Source organism: Alligator mississippiensis, chromosome 4, assembly GCF_030867095.1.
Source record: "Alligator mississippiensis isolate rAllMis1 chromosome 4, rAllMis1, whole genome shotgun sequence".
NCBI lineage: Eukaryota > Metazoa > Chordata > Crocodylia > Alligatoridae > Alligator > Alligator mississippiensis.
The window spans coordinates 104,445,949-104,463,030 of record NC_081827.1 but is presented as its reverse complement, the minus strand read 5'-3'; the positions used below and the strand labels follow the sequence as shown (position 1 = coordinate 104,463,030).

Below are 17,082 nucleotides of genomic sequence, written 5' to 3'. Positions count from 1 at the left end.
AGTCTAACGAGTATAGATGTACTGTACATTGCCACAGCTGTCTTTCAGATGAAATAATCTTCAGTTTATTGGTAGGCATTTGCACATAGCTATCTTTCTGAATAAGAGGATTTCATGCAGAACTTGTAACCATTTGTTGCTTCTGGGGCAAGGAATGGCCAAAATGTACACTACTGTCTTGCACCTGAAGAAAAACCCAAGTTTTCAGTAAAATTATTTAGATACCCAATAAACACCAACAGGAAAAAAAATGTACCAAACCTCTCCATTCTAATCCCAGTTAAAATAGCTTTATCTTCCCTGAAGACTTTTCAGTGATGATGCACCGAAGAGTTGATGTGAAACAGGGGGAATCTGTACGGCCCCAAGATTGAACTGCCATAGTCCAGGGCCTTTATATGTCTTAAAATGTAGCATATGTAATTGATTCCAAATTGTGAGCTTGCTTGAGGCGAGTGACTTCCTTTGTTCAATGCTGTACACATTGAAGGCAGTCGGCAAATAATGCAAACATTTGTTTACATATGGTAGGTGGGCATATACTTATTCTTCAATTAAATCTAAAGTTACATTGAAACCCATTGAATTTTATTTTGATAACTGCTTGATTACAAAATGCAGCTTACACTGTACTTGATGTGATTTTGTTTCATTCTAGGATTTGGAAGATGTCTTGTATACAAGAATGCTAAGTGTACTCTGAAGCGCTACACAAATCAGACATTTGATAAAGTGATGGGTCCAATGTTGGATGCAGCTACACGTAAACCAATTTGGCGTCATGAAATTTTAGATGCTGATGGAATCTGCTCTCCAGGTGTGTCCAACCTTACAGATATTGTTATATTAAAATCTATCAGGAAAAAGAAATCAGCCTTCCTTACAAATGGCGTGATAATGATTCTATACTTAAAGTACTGTATCTTTTTATAGGAACTTATAATTGAAAGACACTACATTTTGACATTTCTGGAAATAATCTGACAACTTCTGCTCTGTTGGCTAATATACATGAGAAAAAGATATTTTAAACATAGATCAATATGTCTGTATTTTTGTCCCTTGGCCAATGTGATCCTATGTTGTTAAAATATTTCTGAAGTCTCAAAACTTACCTTTGTCCTTTTACTTTCCTTAATCTGCACATCTCTGATGTTGCTGAACCTTTGCTAGTTGGTCTGTCTTCTGCCATTGGATCTAGATATTTAAACTAATGAAATTGGGATATGCTACCAGAAGGGTACTGTAGCTCCCAACATTTGCAATTAATAAGGACATTTAGAGTGAGAAAAGAGAAGTATCTGCACACTCTAGGTATGTGTTGGTGGAACAAATAAATAATGATCATATCAATATATTTAATTATGCGGAAGTTTATATATGTAATGTATACAGAGGAGAGGATCCCTTCAATACTGATGTATTTCAGTTAGAGAAGCAGCAATACTATGGTGTATTTTAAAAAAACAAAAACAAAAAAAAGCCAAATGCCAGTAATTTAAACTCCAAAAAGGAAATCATTAAGATATTTTGTGGCTTTTCTTGCAATAAAAATCAGTTACATTCTTAAACCTTTCTGTGGAGTTTAGCAATCAATATTCCCACCTTTCCCAGAAAGTGTTTAAAGCTTGAAATAGAGGGCGAGTTGTTGCTGGCTCCAAATATAAATATACAGCCCTGACTACAATGGAGAGCCAGACTTGTTTAAACAGTGCAGATGAAAGCCAAAAACACTTGTGCCAATGGTCACACTGCAAATTTCCTCTTTCCTTTTTGAAATTAAAAAAAGGCATGCAAAGATTCAAAGGTCTAGAAAGAAACGAGTAAGAGTAGAGTGGGAGGAGAAAAGAGAATAGTTGTACATATGCAGGATGCACTAAGCTTGTATGATCCCTATCAAATGCTTATCCACACATTTCTGGAAAACTCCTGTGAAGACTCCATACCTTCCCTCAACAACTTGTTCTGTTGTCCTACTGTTCTGAGAGTAAGGAACCTTTTCTGTAGAGGTCTGAAAGCCTCCAAAGACTGGAGATGAATTGCCAGTTGTATTCTTGCTTTTATAAAAGAGAAATTGCATTGTAAAGATGGGATTCCTCCTAGATGACAGATATTTTCTTGTATCGGGTACAAGACGCATCAAATGTTTTGAATTACAGGATCCCAGAATTGATCTGCATGTCATTCCTTCTCTTTTTTGGCATGTCCTAGTTAGATGCTTCCCTTGTTATAGAATGTTTGAGTCGATGGATTACAAAAATATCATTCTTTGGTAAAAACAGACTTCACAAAGCAAAGCAGATCAACTGTGGTAGGACATGTCACTACTATTGATCTGTTTTATTGAGCATAGGAAGTGGCCCATTGTCCTGCATCAGGCCCTGATGGAGGACAAGGGGTGACATGTTCCCAGTGCCTGCAGATTCCCTGTGTCCCTGACTGCCCCACACCTCTGTGCCAGAACCCATGCGTCACATGGAGGCACAGGTCCTGGCAGAGGGTGGGGCAGTGTGATACAGAGACTTCCCCAGGTCCCTCCACACTGGGACCCACACCATTTTCTGCACTGGCCTGTGCTTCATGTGGCGGCATAAGTCAATGCAGGTCCTGGCATAGAGGCACAGGGCGCTATGAATTACCTGGGTCCCAGGTCCTGCACTGCCCTATACGTCCTTGTCAGGATCCATGCCGGTCCGTGCTTCTTGTACGAAGCAGAGGTCAACATGGGTTGCTGTGTAGAGACATGGGGTCATGCAGGTCCCAGCATGGAGTTCTAAGGATTCCCTGGGTCTCATGCCTTCACACTTGGACACGCGCTGGCATTCTTCACTTATGGAAACAGCCCCTTGGAGAGCTTGAGGCAGGTCTCCATAAGTGAGGAACCCCATTTTCCCTGCTTAGAGGCAGCCCAAGATTCCCTGGGGCATGTCTCTGTAAACAGGGAAAGTTAGGGAGGTGCTCTAGGGACTTGAGAGGTCTAATCCAGCATGAAAGTTACCAGGCTGTGCAGGATTGTGCCCCTCAAGCCCCTAAAGCATATGCCTAGGGTGGCTGAAGAGGGTAGGCAGCTCCAGGCTTCCCACGCTCTTCCAACACTGAGCAAATAGACATCAGCAGCAATAAAGTGGCACCATTTAACACTACCTTTTGTCATACCTCTGATATGGCATGACAAAGGGTAGGGATGCCTATCTGATCACCACCTGTGCCACCCCAAATTTTTTACGGCTGCACAAGTGTGACATCAAAGAACATCTCTTTCTACTCTTCTACTTCCTATGCATCTCAGTGATTAATTAATCTTTTCCCAGTAAGCTTCTTTATTTAAGATGTTTTATAATGTATTTTTAAATGCATTTAGGAGATCAAGTATCACTGCATAATGCTTGGGTTTTTTGTTCGTTTCTTAAATTTATTTTTTTTAGGTGAAAAAGTAGAAAATAAACAAGTGCTCGTAAATAAATCTATGCCAACTGTGACCCAGACTCCTCTGGAAGGAAGTAGCGTGCCACAGCAACCGCAGTATAAAGATGTACCAGTAACGTATGTCATCTAAAGTATCATACTTTAAAATGTACAAGTGTGGAGAAGGAAGGATAGGTAGAAAATGCTCAGCAATGGAAAAGGAGAAGGATTAATTTTTCTTTACACATTTTTAATGGGGCCCTCTAGGCTAAGCTTCTAACTCTTGGAACTTTTAGATGTGCCAAGACACCCAATTGTTATTAATTCTAGCCCTCCTGGGGGCTGGCTTCAAGTGAGACGGGTCAGAACCCACTTAAGATGGAAAGGGGATATCCCAGAAGACCCTAAAGTAAAGGGAGAGCTGGATCCCCAAAGGTTCAGGAATAAGGGGGTGGGGACAGGCACATGATGAGGGCTGAAGATGACAAAGGTCCCCATCCCAACCAGTCCCAGTGCTGGTAAAAAGCTCATTGGAGGGGCAGGGTGCATACGAGTAGATCAGAATCCTCAGGAGGTGGCAGCTGCCCCACAGCGAGCTCTGGGAGCAAAGGACTGAATGCTATTTAATCCATAACCTTTTCTGTCCAGCTTGTGGATGGAGGGATGGACCTCTTCTTGCTTAGCTGACTATAAGCCTGTATAAAACTGCTCTGCTTAATCCTCTTTCTTACAGAGTGAGTGACTAGGGGGGGCCATCCATTCCATGAAAATTTCCCTCTAAATCCATAGAAGGATTTGAAAAGGTGTTATCTGTGACAGTAGCTCCCAAACTGAGCTACTGCTGGTCTTGCAGGACCATGGCACATGGTCCATGTTTTGTTAATTTTTTCCGTTAAAGTTTAGTAAGATTGCATGGTACTCTGTGAGACTTTTTGAGGGATGATCATGATTCGTTGGCCCAAGAAGTTTGGGAACTACAGGTCTGCTGAAAAACTAGTATAATTGGCAAGTCTGTATACCACAAAGTAAAAGCCTTATTCAAGATAACTGAGAGCTTTGTTGGCCATTCAATTTCCATTACAGATTTCATGTGGTGTTTGAGCTGTCTAGTGATTGAAGGGCTTCCACAGCAGACTACAGAAACTGCAGTATTAAACATGCTGAACACCCTGTCCACTTTTTGTTGGCTAATAGCGCCCTTGTAAATGTCTGATTGATCAGTCGGATGAGTGTTGATAGATCAGAAAGGGAAAGATAGTTTGGCATCACTTAAATCTGATTCAAAGCTATTGGGATATTTTCCAATTAGTTCAACTGGGCAGGATCAAACACTATAAATAAAAAAAAAAAAAAAAAAAAAGCCCTCAGGAGAGAAAGGAGGAAGTCATGGCAGGTGAAGAAGATATTTGTCCAAAGCCCCATATCCCTCCAGTGCATCCCAGAAGCTTTAAGAAATAATTTGACTTTCTTCTTACTCTGTCATGACTAACAGCTTTTCTCAAGTCTCTGCATTCTCCTTTACACTTAAATTACAGGCTATACCTTCAAAGTAGCCCATAGTCTTCCATGCTGCCCCTTCCATATCTGACAAAGTTTTCCAATTAGTTTGTGTAAAGACCTCTCAATCACTTTTTCATAATTTTTTAAAATTCTAAATAACCATTCTGTTTCTTGATTAATTTCTTTTATAATATCTTCCTCGTATCTCTTCAATTTCTCCTGCATACAGGTATCCAGAGGGATCAGTATCTACTAATTTTTAATATTGGACATGTTTTATGTTATGCTCTATATTTAATAGCCACAATATGAATTATTCCTAGTTTGTTTGAGGGATAATGATGATTTGATTGTTTTCTTTGCTCTCCTATCCCCCCCTCTCCCTGCAAACTCCTTCTTGCAATTGATCCCCTGTGATTTTGATTTTGCTAGTGGCATATTCTTTTGGAAGCGCCAACCATTGTAGTAGTAGTAGTAGTGGTTGTTCTTGTAGTAGCAGTAGTAGTAGTAGTGGTTGTTCTTGTAGTAGTGGTAGTAGTAGTAGTGGTGTAAGTTTCTACTGTCAGGAAGAGACCATCAGCCTGTCTTCCATTTACTAACTGAGCTCAGTCCCCCTTGTGGCTTTTTGGTTGTGCTTTTCAAAAAAAATCTTTTTTCTTCAGAAATATTGAAGTATAATGCCTCATTATAATACAGACTTCAGTACCCTTCCACGTATGTAACCCTCCAGAAGATTTTCTGCTTGGAAACCTGCCAGTCCCAGGTGCCTTCAAAACTTGCACTGGATTCTGTGTGTACATGCATTTAAAAGATCTTTGTTTATCTCCTTTGCTAGCTACAAGGGTGCAACTGATTCGTATATCGAAAAAGTAATGATCTCCTCCAACGCAGAGGATGCTTTTTTGATCAAAATGTTGTTGAGACAGACTAGACGTCCAGAAATTGGAGATAAATTTAGCAGTCGTCATGGACAAAAAGGTAAGCTACATATTTTATTAAAGGTCAGTAATTAAACTAGGAAAGGAACCTTTCTATATCTGTTCGCTATGTGATTAAAATAGATGCAACAAAAAAACCAAGTTTTTAATTGACTTGCAAGCAATTTACTATAAAATAAAAATACTTGCTTCTGCAGCGTAGTAGCTAATGGCACATTCACAGTTCATAATTTTTTATGAGGTCTGTTTTTCTTATACATATAGTATTAGGAAAACATTGCAAGGTAATATTTTGAATTTGGCTAATTTTACAAATGTCTATTAGATGAAAGTGAGGGAGGGATAAGTAAATGCACCACAGTTGCAAGGCAGAAAGGCAGTGGAATCACCTGTGGACACCAAAAGGGGGAGTCTAGGGACTCCTTTTAAAAAAAAAAAAAAAAAAAAAAAAAAAAATTAATACATTGGGGGAGAGTATCAGAAATTTAGTTTTTGAATGGACAGGAAAGTCAAAAACTGAGGGGAATGTCTGAAAGTCACCTGCATGAGGTGGTAGTTGGAGGTGGGTGGCCAGATGAGATGCCTAAGAGCAGCATGCAGAAGAAGAGGCTTGAGGGAGCTCTGAGGTACGCCGATGGAGACCAGAAAGAGGGAGAAGTTCCACTAAGGACATGCTTAAGACTTAATTCTTCTAGAGGTTGAGTACCCCTTAGTGTTCTTCTTAACCTGATCTCCAGCTGATTTCAAAAGGAATTCTGGACCTGCAAGGGAGTTACTTAGTCATTTGCAGGATTGGATATTGAAGTCGCTGTTAAGATGAGAATATGGTCAATGGACATGGGAACAGGGCACAATGGCAAACCTACTGTGCCCTGAATAGCATAGAATCATGACCCAGAAGACTGCAGTCTCTGAAGCCCAAGGAGTGGAAAATTTCAAGGAGGAAATAATAGTGTGCATAGCTGTAAATTAGACTCTTTAAAAAATCATCTTAACCCACTTGCCTCCACAATGAGACAAGGTGTACCTGGAATGAATCCATATCTGAATATTTTCTGTTCCCCCTGAAAATATAGAACTTTGCTGATGATGCAAGTAGTCCCTTTTTAGAGCTGTAGTTAAAGTAGTTAACTACTACTGGAGTTAAAGTAGCAACTGTTACTTTGTATACTGTACTACATAGTCATCTTCCCTGGTGCCCTGTGTCCTCCTTTCATCTGCTTAAAAAAAGAAAAATATTTTGGCTTGAGAACATGCTGGAGGAGGAAGGTTCTGCCTGGTGGTGTTTGCTGTTGTTTAAATTTAGAACTTGTTAGCCATAGCAGCTTGCTTCATACTTTAAGGGTATTTAGGCATTAAAACAAGGGTGTCAGACATACAGGCTGTGGAACCGTTTAGTCTGGCCGGCTGCTGGAAGTTAGGGGGCATTGCCTGCTGCAGAACTCGGGGTCCCTGGACCCTCATGAACATGGCTGTCAGTGGCAGCCCCCTGGATTCATGCCCACTGCCCAAACTCAGCCATATGCCACTGCATGCTGGTGGGCTCATGCTGCTACCTGGTCCCAGACTTGTGTTGCCTCCATGCTGCTACCTAAACGTGGGTCTGCACTGCCTCCCAATATAGATCCATCCTGCTATCTGGCCTGGGGTTTGCAGTGAGTTTGACACCCTAGTATTAAAACAATGTTCTGACTTCTTCCTACCACTTTTCTGTGTATGTGAAGTTTATACTATGTGAAGTTACCTACTACTTTGAAAACCCCTAGAGCAGTGGTTCTTAAATGTTTTAGACTTTGAGGCATCCTTCTGTAATTTTTGTGAATTGAGAGGCACTCCGTTTCAAAAACAGCACTGGTCTCCTCAAGAGCATCACGTTTATCTCCTCTCTCCCTGCATCACCCTTCAGAGGCTATCATGGCACCCCGGTGCTATGGGATCCTGGTTGAAAATCACTGCACTAGTTATTCATTACTCTGTGACATCTATCATTGATTACTGGTTCTCAGAAAGCTGTTGGGTCTAGAAGCATGAGTGTCTACACATCTATAGCAAAATGCTGAGAGGTAGGAATAAAGGATCATCAAAGGTGAGTGAATAGTGGAGAAATCTATTGACTCCGAAATATTCATATGTAAAACTTTTGTCAAATATTCCTTGACCAACTCTAATTACGGTGTGACCTAAGGTTGTGAGACACTGGTTTTAACACACCTGTTTTTGCCAGTATCATGAACTGTTCTTTGTCAGGCTTCAGGCTAGGAAGCAGTAGAGAGAAAGAGTATTATTCAGAGGGATGACTTCTGTATCATCATTTTCTTGACTGCCAAATTGTCCTGTGCTGCCTCTAGGAAGCTTCTGATATAAACATGACTCCTAAGCAAAACTTTTTCTCAGACAATCTTCAGAGCTATGGGTACAAATGTTCCTTTTTGTCTCCAATGTACTTACTTGTAGAATCCTACAAGCATTTAACCTTTCACTTGTTTTATTCAATATCTGTATAAAACTTGAGAGAGCTAATGAGACGATGCATCTTCAAATGCCAAAGAACCTCTGGCAGCAAAAATTTGTACTTCTGTCTCTGACTGATCACAAGACTGTAGTCCATCCTATCAGACACAATAGTCCACGTGTGTGTGACCTCCAGTTGTAATTATTGGCACTCCCAATTTAGAAATAGTCACCAACCATTAGAGAGTGTCACTCCCATAGCTTGTTTCATTAGCAGTGCAAGCTGCCATGATCATATCACCCTCACACTTCCACTCTCTCCACATACTGCCTGTTGAATTGAGTTCAGTGCAGGCCCTTTCACAGCTTGGGACATTTTGTGGGATTATGTGTAGGTAACTGAGAAATCACCTCTGCCTCCATGACTGTGATCTCACTTGGATACAGTCCAGCACCATGAAGCAGAGGGTTGAAAATGGCTTATCCCTGGCCTAGTTTTTGATGACGACATATTATTTAGTAGCCTTAACAGAAACTGAGAAGTTTTTGTATGCATTAGCATTTTGTAACACATAGATGTTAAGATGGATGGAACGGTAATTGGTCGTGGACGTGCAGTAACCTGTTGAATCCTGAGGAAATCCTTTCTTTTTCTCTTAAGTTAAATAAAATAGGCTCTCAGCGAGTAGAAATCATCTGAATCGTCTCAATTCCTTTGTTAGCCTTCTGATAGTGCTATTAGGAAACGCCTGAGTTCTTAGGACACCTCCATTTACTAGCATGTCTTGTAATTCATTGAACTTTTTTTACTTTCTCCTGTTCATTGGAAAGTGATTGGCAAGAAAAGAATTCTGAAGGATGGAGAAGAGAGATATCAAAGATCATATGTAGGAGGCAAATACATTTGTAGATGAAAAGCCAAAATAAAAGATTGAAGAGCATATCTGAGCAAGCTAGTGCACTGAAGCAGGAAACGTAGTAATTAATTGGATATCAGTATTAATGCTGACTCATAGCAATTGATGGAACAATAATTAGACAAAGGCATGCAGAAGATCTGTTTTCCAAATGTGACTAGCATCATCATCCTCTGACACGTCAAAATTTTGGAAAGGGAAGTCAGAATCGCAGAAGCCTGTCGCAGATGAAAGAGACAACCAGAAATTCAACTAGTTAACAGTAAAGTTTCTAGAATGTCTAAGTAGACATCTCTGAATTTCAGATGGAGTGAACTGCAATTATTTAAAACTAGTCTCAGTTGAGTGCAATTAGCTTCCTATCTCACAAGCTTATATGACTTGACCATGCTGCAAGACAACAGTGGTGGCTGCAAGACAACAGTGGTGGCTTTGCCAGCATCTTTTAAAGCAGTGGTTCTTAACCTTTTCAGATTCAGGGCATCCCTCCACTCTTTTAATGTGGTTCCACTCCTGGATGAGAACCACTGTTTGTGCTGCCTCAACCTACTTTGGTGGTTCTCAACTGGGTGTTACTGCCTCCAAGTAAAACTGCTTGCTGCACAGCCAGGCTGGGATGGCCTGTGGCATATGAGCATGCTTGTCTTGCATTATGGCACTCTGATAACCCTAAAATAGCCAGAAATTCTGGTTTGGGCTGTAGCCCTTTTTGGTCTGCTCGCCCTTGTGCTCTTCTCAGAAACTGGGGGGCATGGATGAAACTGTCCCAGGCACCTCTGGGAGTGGTGGGGGGAGGGCCAGACCAGGAAGGGCTACAGCCCAAGGCAGCTTTATTGGTGGTTGCTTTAGGATTATCAGAGTCCTAATGCAGCAAGAGCACATGTATGCCTCAATCTTGCACATGGGGTAATTGTTTCTGCCTGCCACAGCAGTGGCAACACCTGCATCGTGTTACCCCTAAAGGGGTTCTGTGGCACCCTTACTGCAAACCACTGGTCTGAAGGCAGATGCTAAATTAGTAACTTTTTCTGGGCTTTACAATTAACCATTTCTTTTTCTCAGTCGAGAAGGGTAAAGCATGTTAAATCTCTTCTCTGATGTTTTCATACCTTTTTGGAAAGTGCACATGAAGATGAGATTAGACGTATGAGTGATTATATACAAGTAGCTTTTAAAGGGCTGAATGAGTTTGAGAGAGAGAGAGATTAGGAGAGCCACATTTTCAAGTGATTTATCAAATTTTCTCTCCTCTCTAAGAGATGTATAGATTTTAAATTCAAGAACACAAAGGGTAACAATTGAAGAGCAGCTAAATCTCACACATACAAGTTCTGAAAGCTGTGGTCTCAGAAGAGCCTTCCCTTACTCTTTGCTGGTAGAGTTTGTGGGCCTCTTTCGTAATCTAATTTATGCTGTAAAGTTCATACTTGCTGCTTTCTTCACATCTGGCTCATACCCTCATCACAACCCTCATCTTGGCTGGGGGGCGGCACTATTTTTGACTCTGCACCTTATTTTTTCCCTTCTTCCAAGTTTCCTTCAAACCCTCACTCCCTTCAAGATGTTTCTACAAAATGGGGAGGGCAAGAAAAGAGAAATAAAAGCAAAATGCAAAAGGATCAGATAGCAGTCTAATGCTCACTCAACAGTTCACTTACTGTTACCCGCTTTCCATCATTTATCTATCTGCATGTTGCAATAAGTTCTTTTGGACCTCCCCTTGCCAGTCTCGGAAGTACTTAGTAAGCTATTGGTGCTATGCCAACAAATATATACACATCCAAGAGAGTTATGTCCATTGTATAGAAGACATCTGGTTTGACTATATGGTTGTGTATTTCCAAGAAGGGTAAGGAAGCTTCCTCTGCTCTAGTTTTATCTTAAATTCTGCAAGTGAAATCATCTTTTGATTCAAAGAAGGGTATGTGAGAGCATTTGACTAAAGAAGCTTCATCTGAGTCCCATACAAACTAAATTATTATATTTCCAGATTTCTTCTTGCTTCTCTACAAGTCACAATGAAGAAAAAAGTTGGACTCCTTTGATGTGAAAAAGCAATATATCACTTCTCTGAAAGAACATTTCTCAGTCTCTCATGTGAAAAAGGATTAACACCTCCAACAAAGGTCCTGTAGATCACAGAACTAAGCAGCAATACTGAACAGTATTCCTGAGGAGTGGAAAAACTGTATTTAAGCAAGAGATTGTTTGAACTGGCAAACAGAGGCTTTTTAATAGCTGAAGATCTAAGATAAAGGATTAAACCGTTCTGAAGTATCTACACTTAAACAACTCTAAAGACGAGGAAGCAAGTTTAAATTCATGAAAGACTGCCTTTGTTTTCCTAAATGAACCATGTTTTTTAGTGTCAAAACAATCTATTTACTTCATTGTGAACTACATAAACTTCATTGCGTTACCAAATATCTATTAAACCGTGGGCTTGCTTAAATTTTTTTCTTGATTTAGAGCAGTTGCATAGTCCAAATAGCCACAAAGTATGAATTTAGATGTACGTAAGTATTGTGTCCAAAGACAAAACAAAGGAGCAGCATGCTTTGTCTCATTAAGTAATACTTGCACAGTATGTATAAAGAGAAGTACATTAAGATACTATATTTTTAAATGGCTGCTTGTATCATTTTTTTGTTTTCTTTGCATGTAAACCTCACTTGATACCTCATAACATCAGGCATGATCACTAAAGATATATGTCAGAAGCTTCAGAAAAGTAGGAAAAGTACATAGTATAGTAGGAAGATTTTTGGAATGGCATTAGGCAGTTTTCTCTAGAAAGAGGCTTCATTTCTCCTGGTACATATTAAACAGCGACTCCAGGAATCTAAGATGGATAAAACTTGTTGGAGACTATGGGGGGGTTGGTTTTTTTTGCTATGTTACTTTAATCTTCAAATATGTAATGAAGAAAAAATCCCATAGTAATTCCATTACAGCTCTAGATTGTTTTGTAACTAAACCATGTTTTATCTTTTCTATTTTAAGAATTAAATTACAGCATTTTTTTTTTATCTCAAATAGCAAACAGGTAACCTTCTGACCTTTTCAGTAAATCCCCAATTGAACCTTTGAAATTAGGGTGATTTTAGCATTTTATGGCACAGAATAAAAATCTCTAATTCTGTTTCCAAATAGTGTAACCTGAACACACATTTTATTAAGCTCTTGACTCATTCAGCCATGTGTATTTTGTAAAGTTCCTATGGTTATTGTTTTACAATAGCTGCTTCCAGAAGCATTGTAAGGGTTTCAATTAATCAGCTCTTTGTGTGCTTCAGACTATGCAAATTTATCACATCAGACCATTCAGCAGCTCCTGGGAAAGCAGTGTACAAACTGTATTGTCTTCTAGCGCCTCCTCTCATTTGGAGTGATGTTTTTAATAAGAAAGCTAATCAAGTTTACTTATGCATTATTTATCTGTTAATTTTAATTCTGTCCTTCTTTACATCTTATGTCAAATGGGATGTAGCTACTGATATGATAGATCTGTAAATGATTCGGCAGTTGAGCAAAGCCAGTATGATTTAGCACTCTTTCTCTGGAGTTGTACATAGTTGTTTAACAAACACAGTAGCTAATTGGAGGATTTTGAAGCGAATGTACCTTTTTGTGTTTCTCCTTATGATTTTACAGGCTTCTTGTCTCCCAAATGCCTTGCAGTTTTACAGTTGGAATTGTATTTGGAAATATTTTTTCTTGCTGGAGGGGCTTAGCTCATACCTTTAAGCCCGCTGCCTGTTTTGTTACTAGGTGCATTTAGTAATGAAAAATCCAGAGTGTAATGTTGGTTTTGTAGTGGTAGAATCATGTAGGTGCAAAACAAAACCATCCAGTAGTGGGCTGGTTTTCACATCTCCAACAGAAATTAGTATTATTGCTGCTGATACTTCTATTCACTCACTTAGTTCCCTTTGTTTTCTGATGTGCCTCCTACTGGTAATAATTAGTTTTGCATTTTTTTACTTCTTCGATTCTTTTTTTTTTATCCTTTTAATTTTGTGTGTTTATGGAAGGAATCCATGTAGTATTGTGTGAAAACAACATTCTCCTACTGCTGGATATTTTTGTTTGTCAAACCATTTAACAAGAGTGGTAAATTTATGTTGCATAGCAAACAATGAAAGCAACATCTAGCAAAAGAAGAAAATCTAGTATCTGAGTCTCTGCAAATGTAAAAATAAAATCTCTGAAAAAGACATTCAAAGGAATTAAGGTATTCTTAAGACTCTGATACTGCAATGGGATCCACAAGGTTAGGGCCTCAAAGTCCCACGGAAACTAATGGTACTCCATGAAGACTGGGATTTATGCCAACATGGGTCCTTTTAAAGGACAGAGGCCATAGTATTTAAAGTGAGGAAATTGCCACATATCTGAGCAGTATATGGCAGCAGTAGCTGAAGAATGCTGCTCATGGTTATTGTTTAAAAGTTTCTTTAAATAATTGGTTTTTGTTACTTAGCTATTCCTTTTTCAACCAACTGGAGTACTCATGCATAAATGTTGTCAGCCATAATCTTTAAAACAAACTAAACAAAACGAAACAAAAAAAACTTCTATGGCATTAATTTTAATTTCACAGTGAGCCATCTCAAAATAAATTCCTTTCAGTAAGTTATTATGCAATTAAAGAAAATCAAAATTATAATTGAAAAAATAGAGGTCTAGAAAACATCCAGCAGTTTGACTGCTTACAAATATAAACTGCTTAGACGAACCAGTGCATTTTAAAAAAGTGACACATGCACACCCACTCACTTTAATTCATACTTTGGATTGTCTATATGTGATAAATAGGTTTTTCTCATAATCTGAAAACGATTATGTCTATAGTAAAATCGATACAAATATTATTTACATTAATCCTACAGGATGGATTATTACAATAGAAGTATGATACTCCCAGACTAACAGATGGGTTATGGGTGGTTAAGGTGGTGAATTTCAGTTTGGCTGTGTACAAGGCAAGCCCTTCAGACCAGCAGCTTTCTTATGTCTTGCATCTATGTTTATTTCTGCAGTGCTTAATCATCCAATCCCAATTGCTGTTCCATTGTAATGAGTGAATTCATTTGATCATTTTTTTTCATACTCTGCTTTTACTGTCAAATGAGTGCAATTGAGTAGTTAACTTTTTTCCCTTCCCCCTTGGGTATTTTGACCTTGTAATGGTGTTTCCCTTTTACCACTGGAAGGTTGCACTGTAAACAATGGGTCAAGAATTCTGAATGAGCTGGGGCATGGACTCTGTATCTTAAACTATGAACCTGTAAGCAGCGTTTTATATGGCAAAATATTCTCCAGGTGACTAGTTGTATTTGTTACAAAGGACAAATTGGCTTCTAAATGCAGTATGCTATACACAGCTACTATTATTCGTGCAATACACAGACCATAGAGAAGTTTTAAATAGGGGTATTTCCCCGAGAAGGAATGACCTGCAGTGAGAGAGTTTAGTTTTACTTTAAAAAAATAAGAAAGAAAGGAAAGGGAGGAAAACATCCTTTGTCACATTCTCCAAATATAGATGTTTGACATAGATATAGAGGAATAGATAGTCTCTGACTTTTAAAAAAAATCGTTTTTTGCATCTTGGTTTAGGATTAAGATTTATGACTTCTTGCAGAAATAGGACTTTAAAAATGGCCTACTGGGTTTCAGATCATCAGATTCTGTCTAAATATTTTGTTTTAACTTCTAAGCTCATTATGCTGTCTTTGTGTTAACTTGTATTAAAATCTGTCAGCTATGACTGGTCTCATAACCACAGTCAGCGGACCAGAATAAGTTAATTATTTACTTGTGTCACTAGTGCTCTTCATCTAATGAAATGCACAGCTGTGTTAGATCTGCAGTTGGATGTGTAGATTCCATTGTTATACAAGTCAGCAGAGGGTAGAAGCCGCTATGATGGAGAGCCCTCAGTTCTTTCTGCTGTTCTGCCTTTCTGTGTCGATTTCATGGATCTTTTATCATTCACTTTCACACAAAACAAACAACACAGTGGCTGTCTACTATGGGAACCGTCTTGGCATATAAAAGGGTTTTCAGATCCTAAAGTAATTTTAAGTTAGCTAAGATTTAATTTTTGGCTTACAGGTGCCCTTAGTCCAGATGCAACCTCAAGTTTTTGTAAAAAGAGAATGCAAATGTGGGGTAAACCCGTATGCTATATATACATATATATTTTTAGGATGGGGAAATAAAATCATCCTGCAAGCAAAAAACCTGATTTTATTTTTCTTAAATTATTTTTATTATTATTTAATCTGCTTTCACCAATGATTCTCTCTGGAGAACAGCCAGTTAATGATTTGTCATAACAAAACAGTGGAGATTAATTTTGTACAAGGTCAGAAACTAAACGTAAAACTGCAGGCGCTCAAATCCTCCTCTCCCGTCCCCCGTTCTTGCGATTCTCATTCTATTAGCTACTGTCCCCTGCACCTATCCCTGTCTTGTTCGGACTGTGGATGAGGAGCTCCCTCCTGAGCCGACGCCAATATCCCCCTGTGAACTGGCTGGTTGGGGGATGCCTTTTTAGGTATGTAACCAGCATCCTCAGCCCCCTCCACTCGAGGACTGTTCTCTGAGTGCGCTCTGGCAGTGGCACCAGGCTGATCTCACCGAGCCTGCAGTCTCTTTTTCAACCCTGAGAGCTTCTGGAAAAGATTGTCTAACTGAAACAGTTGTCTTGATTCAAAGGAGTAGGGGCTTCAGTGTCTGCATTTTAACACCTGAATTTAAAATGCTGTTACCCTTCAGGGCACGCTGCTAGATCTTACATTTCAATTTATAAAAACTCACTGTGGAAACCATTAGGAAGGCTGGGAAGGAAAGATTTGTGGAGAACTTAAAGCAATTTGAATGGATTTCACACATTTAAGTTTCTTGGGGTTTTCAACTCTATTTATCTCCACTCCTCCTCCCCCCCTCCCAACAGCCTATTGGCTTCAAATTATTGGGACTAAAAAGAGTTTCCAAAATTTTTCAAAGGTGGAGGGTGTCTGGTGTAAACTATAATTTCTTTGGGCAACAGATCATATTTACCTACCTCTCCTAATAGAAAACCTCTTTGGAGATCATTGTTCTCAAAGACCCCAGACTATGTATGCAGCTTTGTGGGCCAAGTTTTCAAAACTAACCAGTGCTTTTAAGTACCCAGAGAGATGCATTAAAGACTTCAAATTTTCAGGAAGTACAGCACATACTCTGATAATTAAGTCTTTGATTTAAGTGGCTTGAGTTGAGTACACAAAATCTCTTGTCACTCTTGGAAAACGTATGTTTTCTTCTTGATTGCTCTTTGGGAACGAGGCGAGCAAATTTGCACCCCTGAAGTTATCGTGTAGCAATTTATTAACTGTGGTTTGTCAGCACTAAGAGGGAAATTAATCTTGCTAAATAGTGATCCATGCGCAAGAGAAAGGAGTGGCAGAACATTGATGAAAATGTGGTAGTAAAGTCACTGTCCCTATGGTGCTTTGTTTTTGTGAATTGACATTTCTTTTTAACTCTCCTTTAGGGGTGTGTGGGCTGATTGTTCCTCAGGAAGACATGCCATTTTGCGATACAGGAATTTGTCCTGATATCATAATGAATCCTCATGGCTTCCCATCGCGTATGACGGTCAGTTGTATTACATTACATACATATTACATTGTGTTGTGGGGCACGGGGGAGGCAGGGAAAAACCCTCTTCTCTCTCCCTATCCCCCAAAAATAGAAAATGAAGTGAAATAAATAAAGTAAACAAGGTCTTTAACTGATGGAAAAGTACAGAATGATATACAATGTGTGGTTTTACCCTCATTTCATGTATTTGCTGTCCTGAGATTTTTTTTTTTTTT

The 17,082-nt window shown here is 39.2% G+C and overlaps 1 protein-coding gene across 4 annotated transcripts in view; it reads left to right on the top strand.

The window, feature by feature from the left end:
* Positions 1-17,082, top strand: part of POLR3B (RNA polymerase III subunit B) — a 130,774-nt gene that overhangs the window by 91,158 nt on the left and 22,534 nt on the right. For 3 of the 4 annotated variants that reach the window (XM_019489314.2, XM_014608300.3, XM_059726433.1), the window contains 4 exons: positions 659-817; positions 3,426-3,543; positions 5,741-5,883; positions 16,758-16,861. In XM_019489314.2, the coding sequence (XP_019344859.1) occupies positions 659-817; positions 3,426-3,543; positions 5,741-5,883; positions 16,758-16,861 (524 nt within the window). Of the gene's footprint in view, positions 1-658; positions 818-3,425; positions 3,544-5,740; positions 5,884-11,201; positions 15,460-16,757; positions 16,862-17,082 lie in introns of those variants that run through there. The other variant, XM_059726434.1, reaches the window with a different exon arrangement.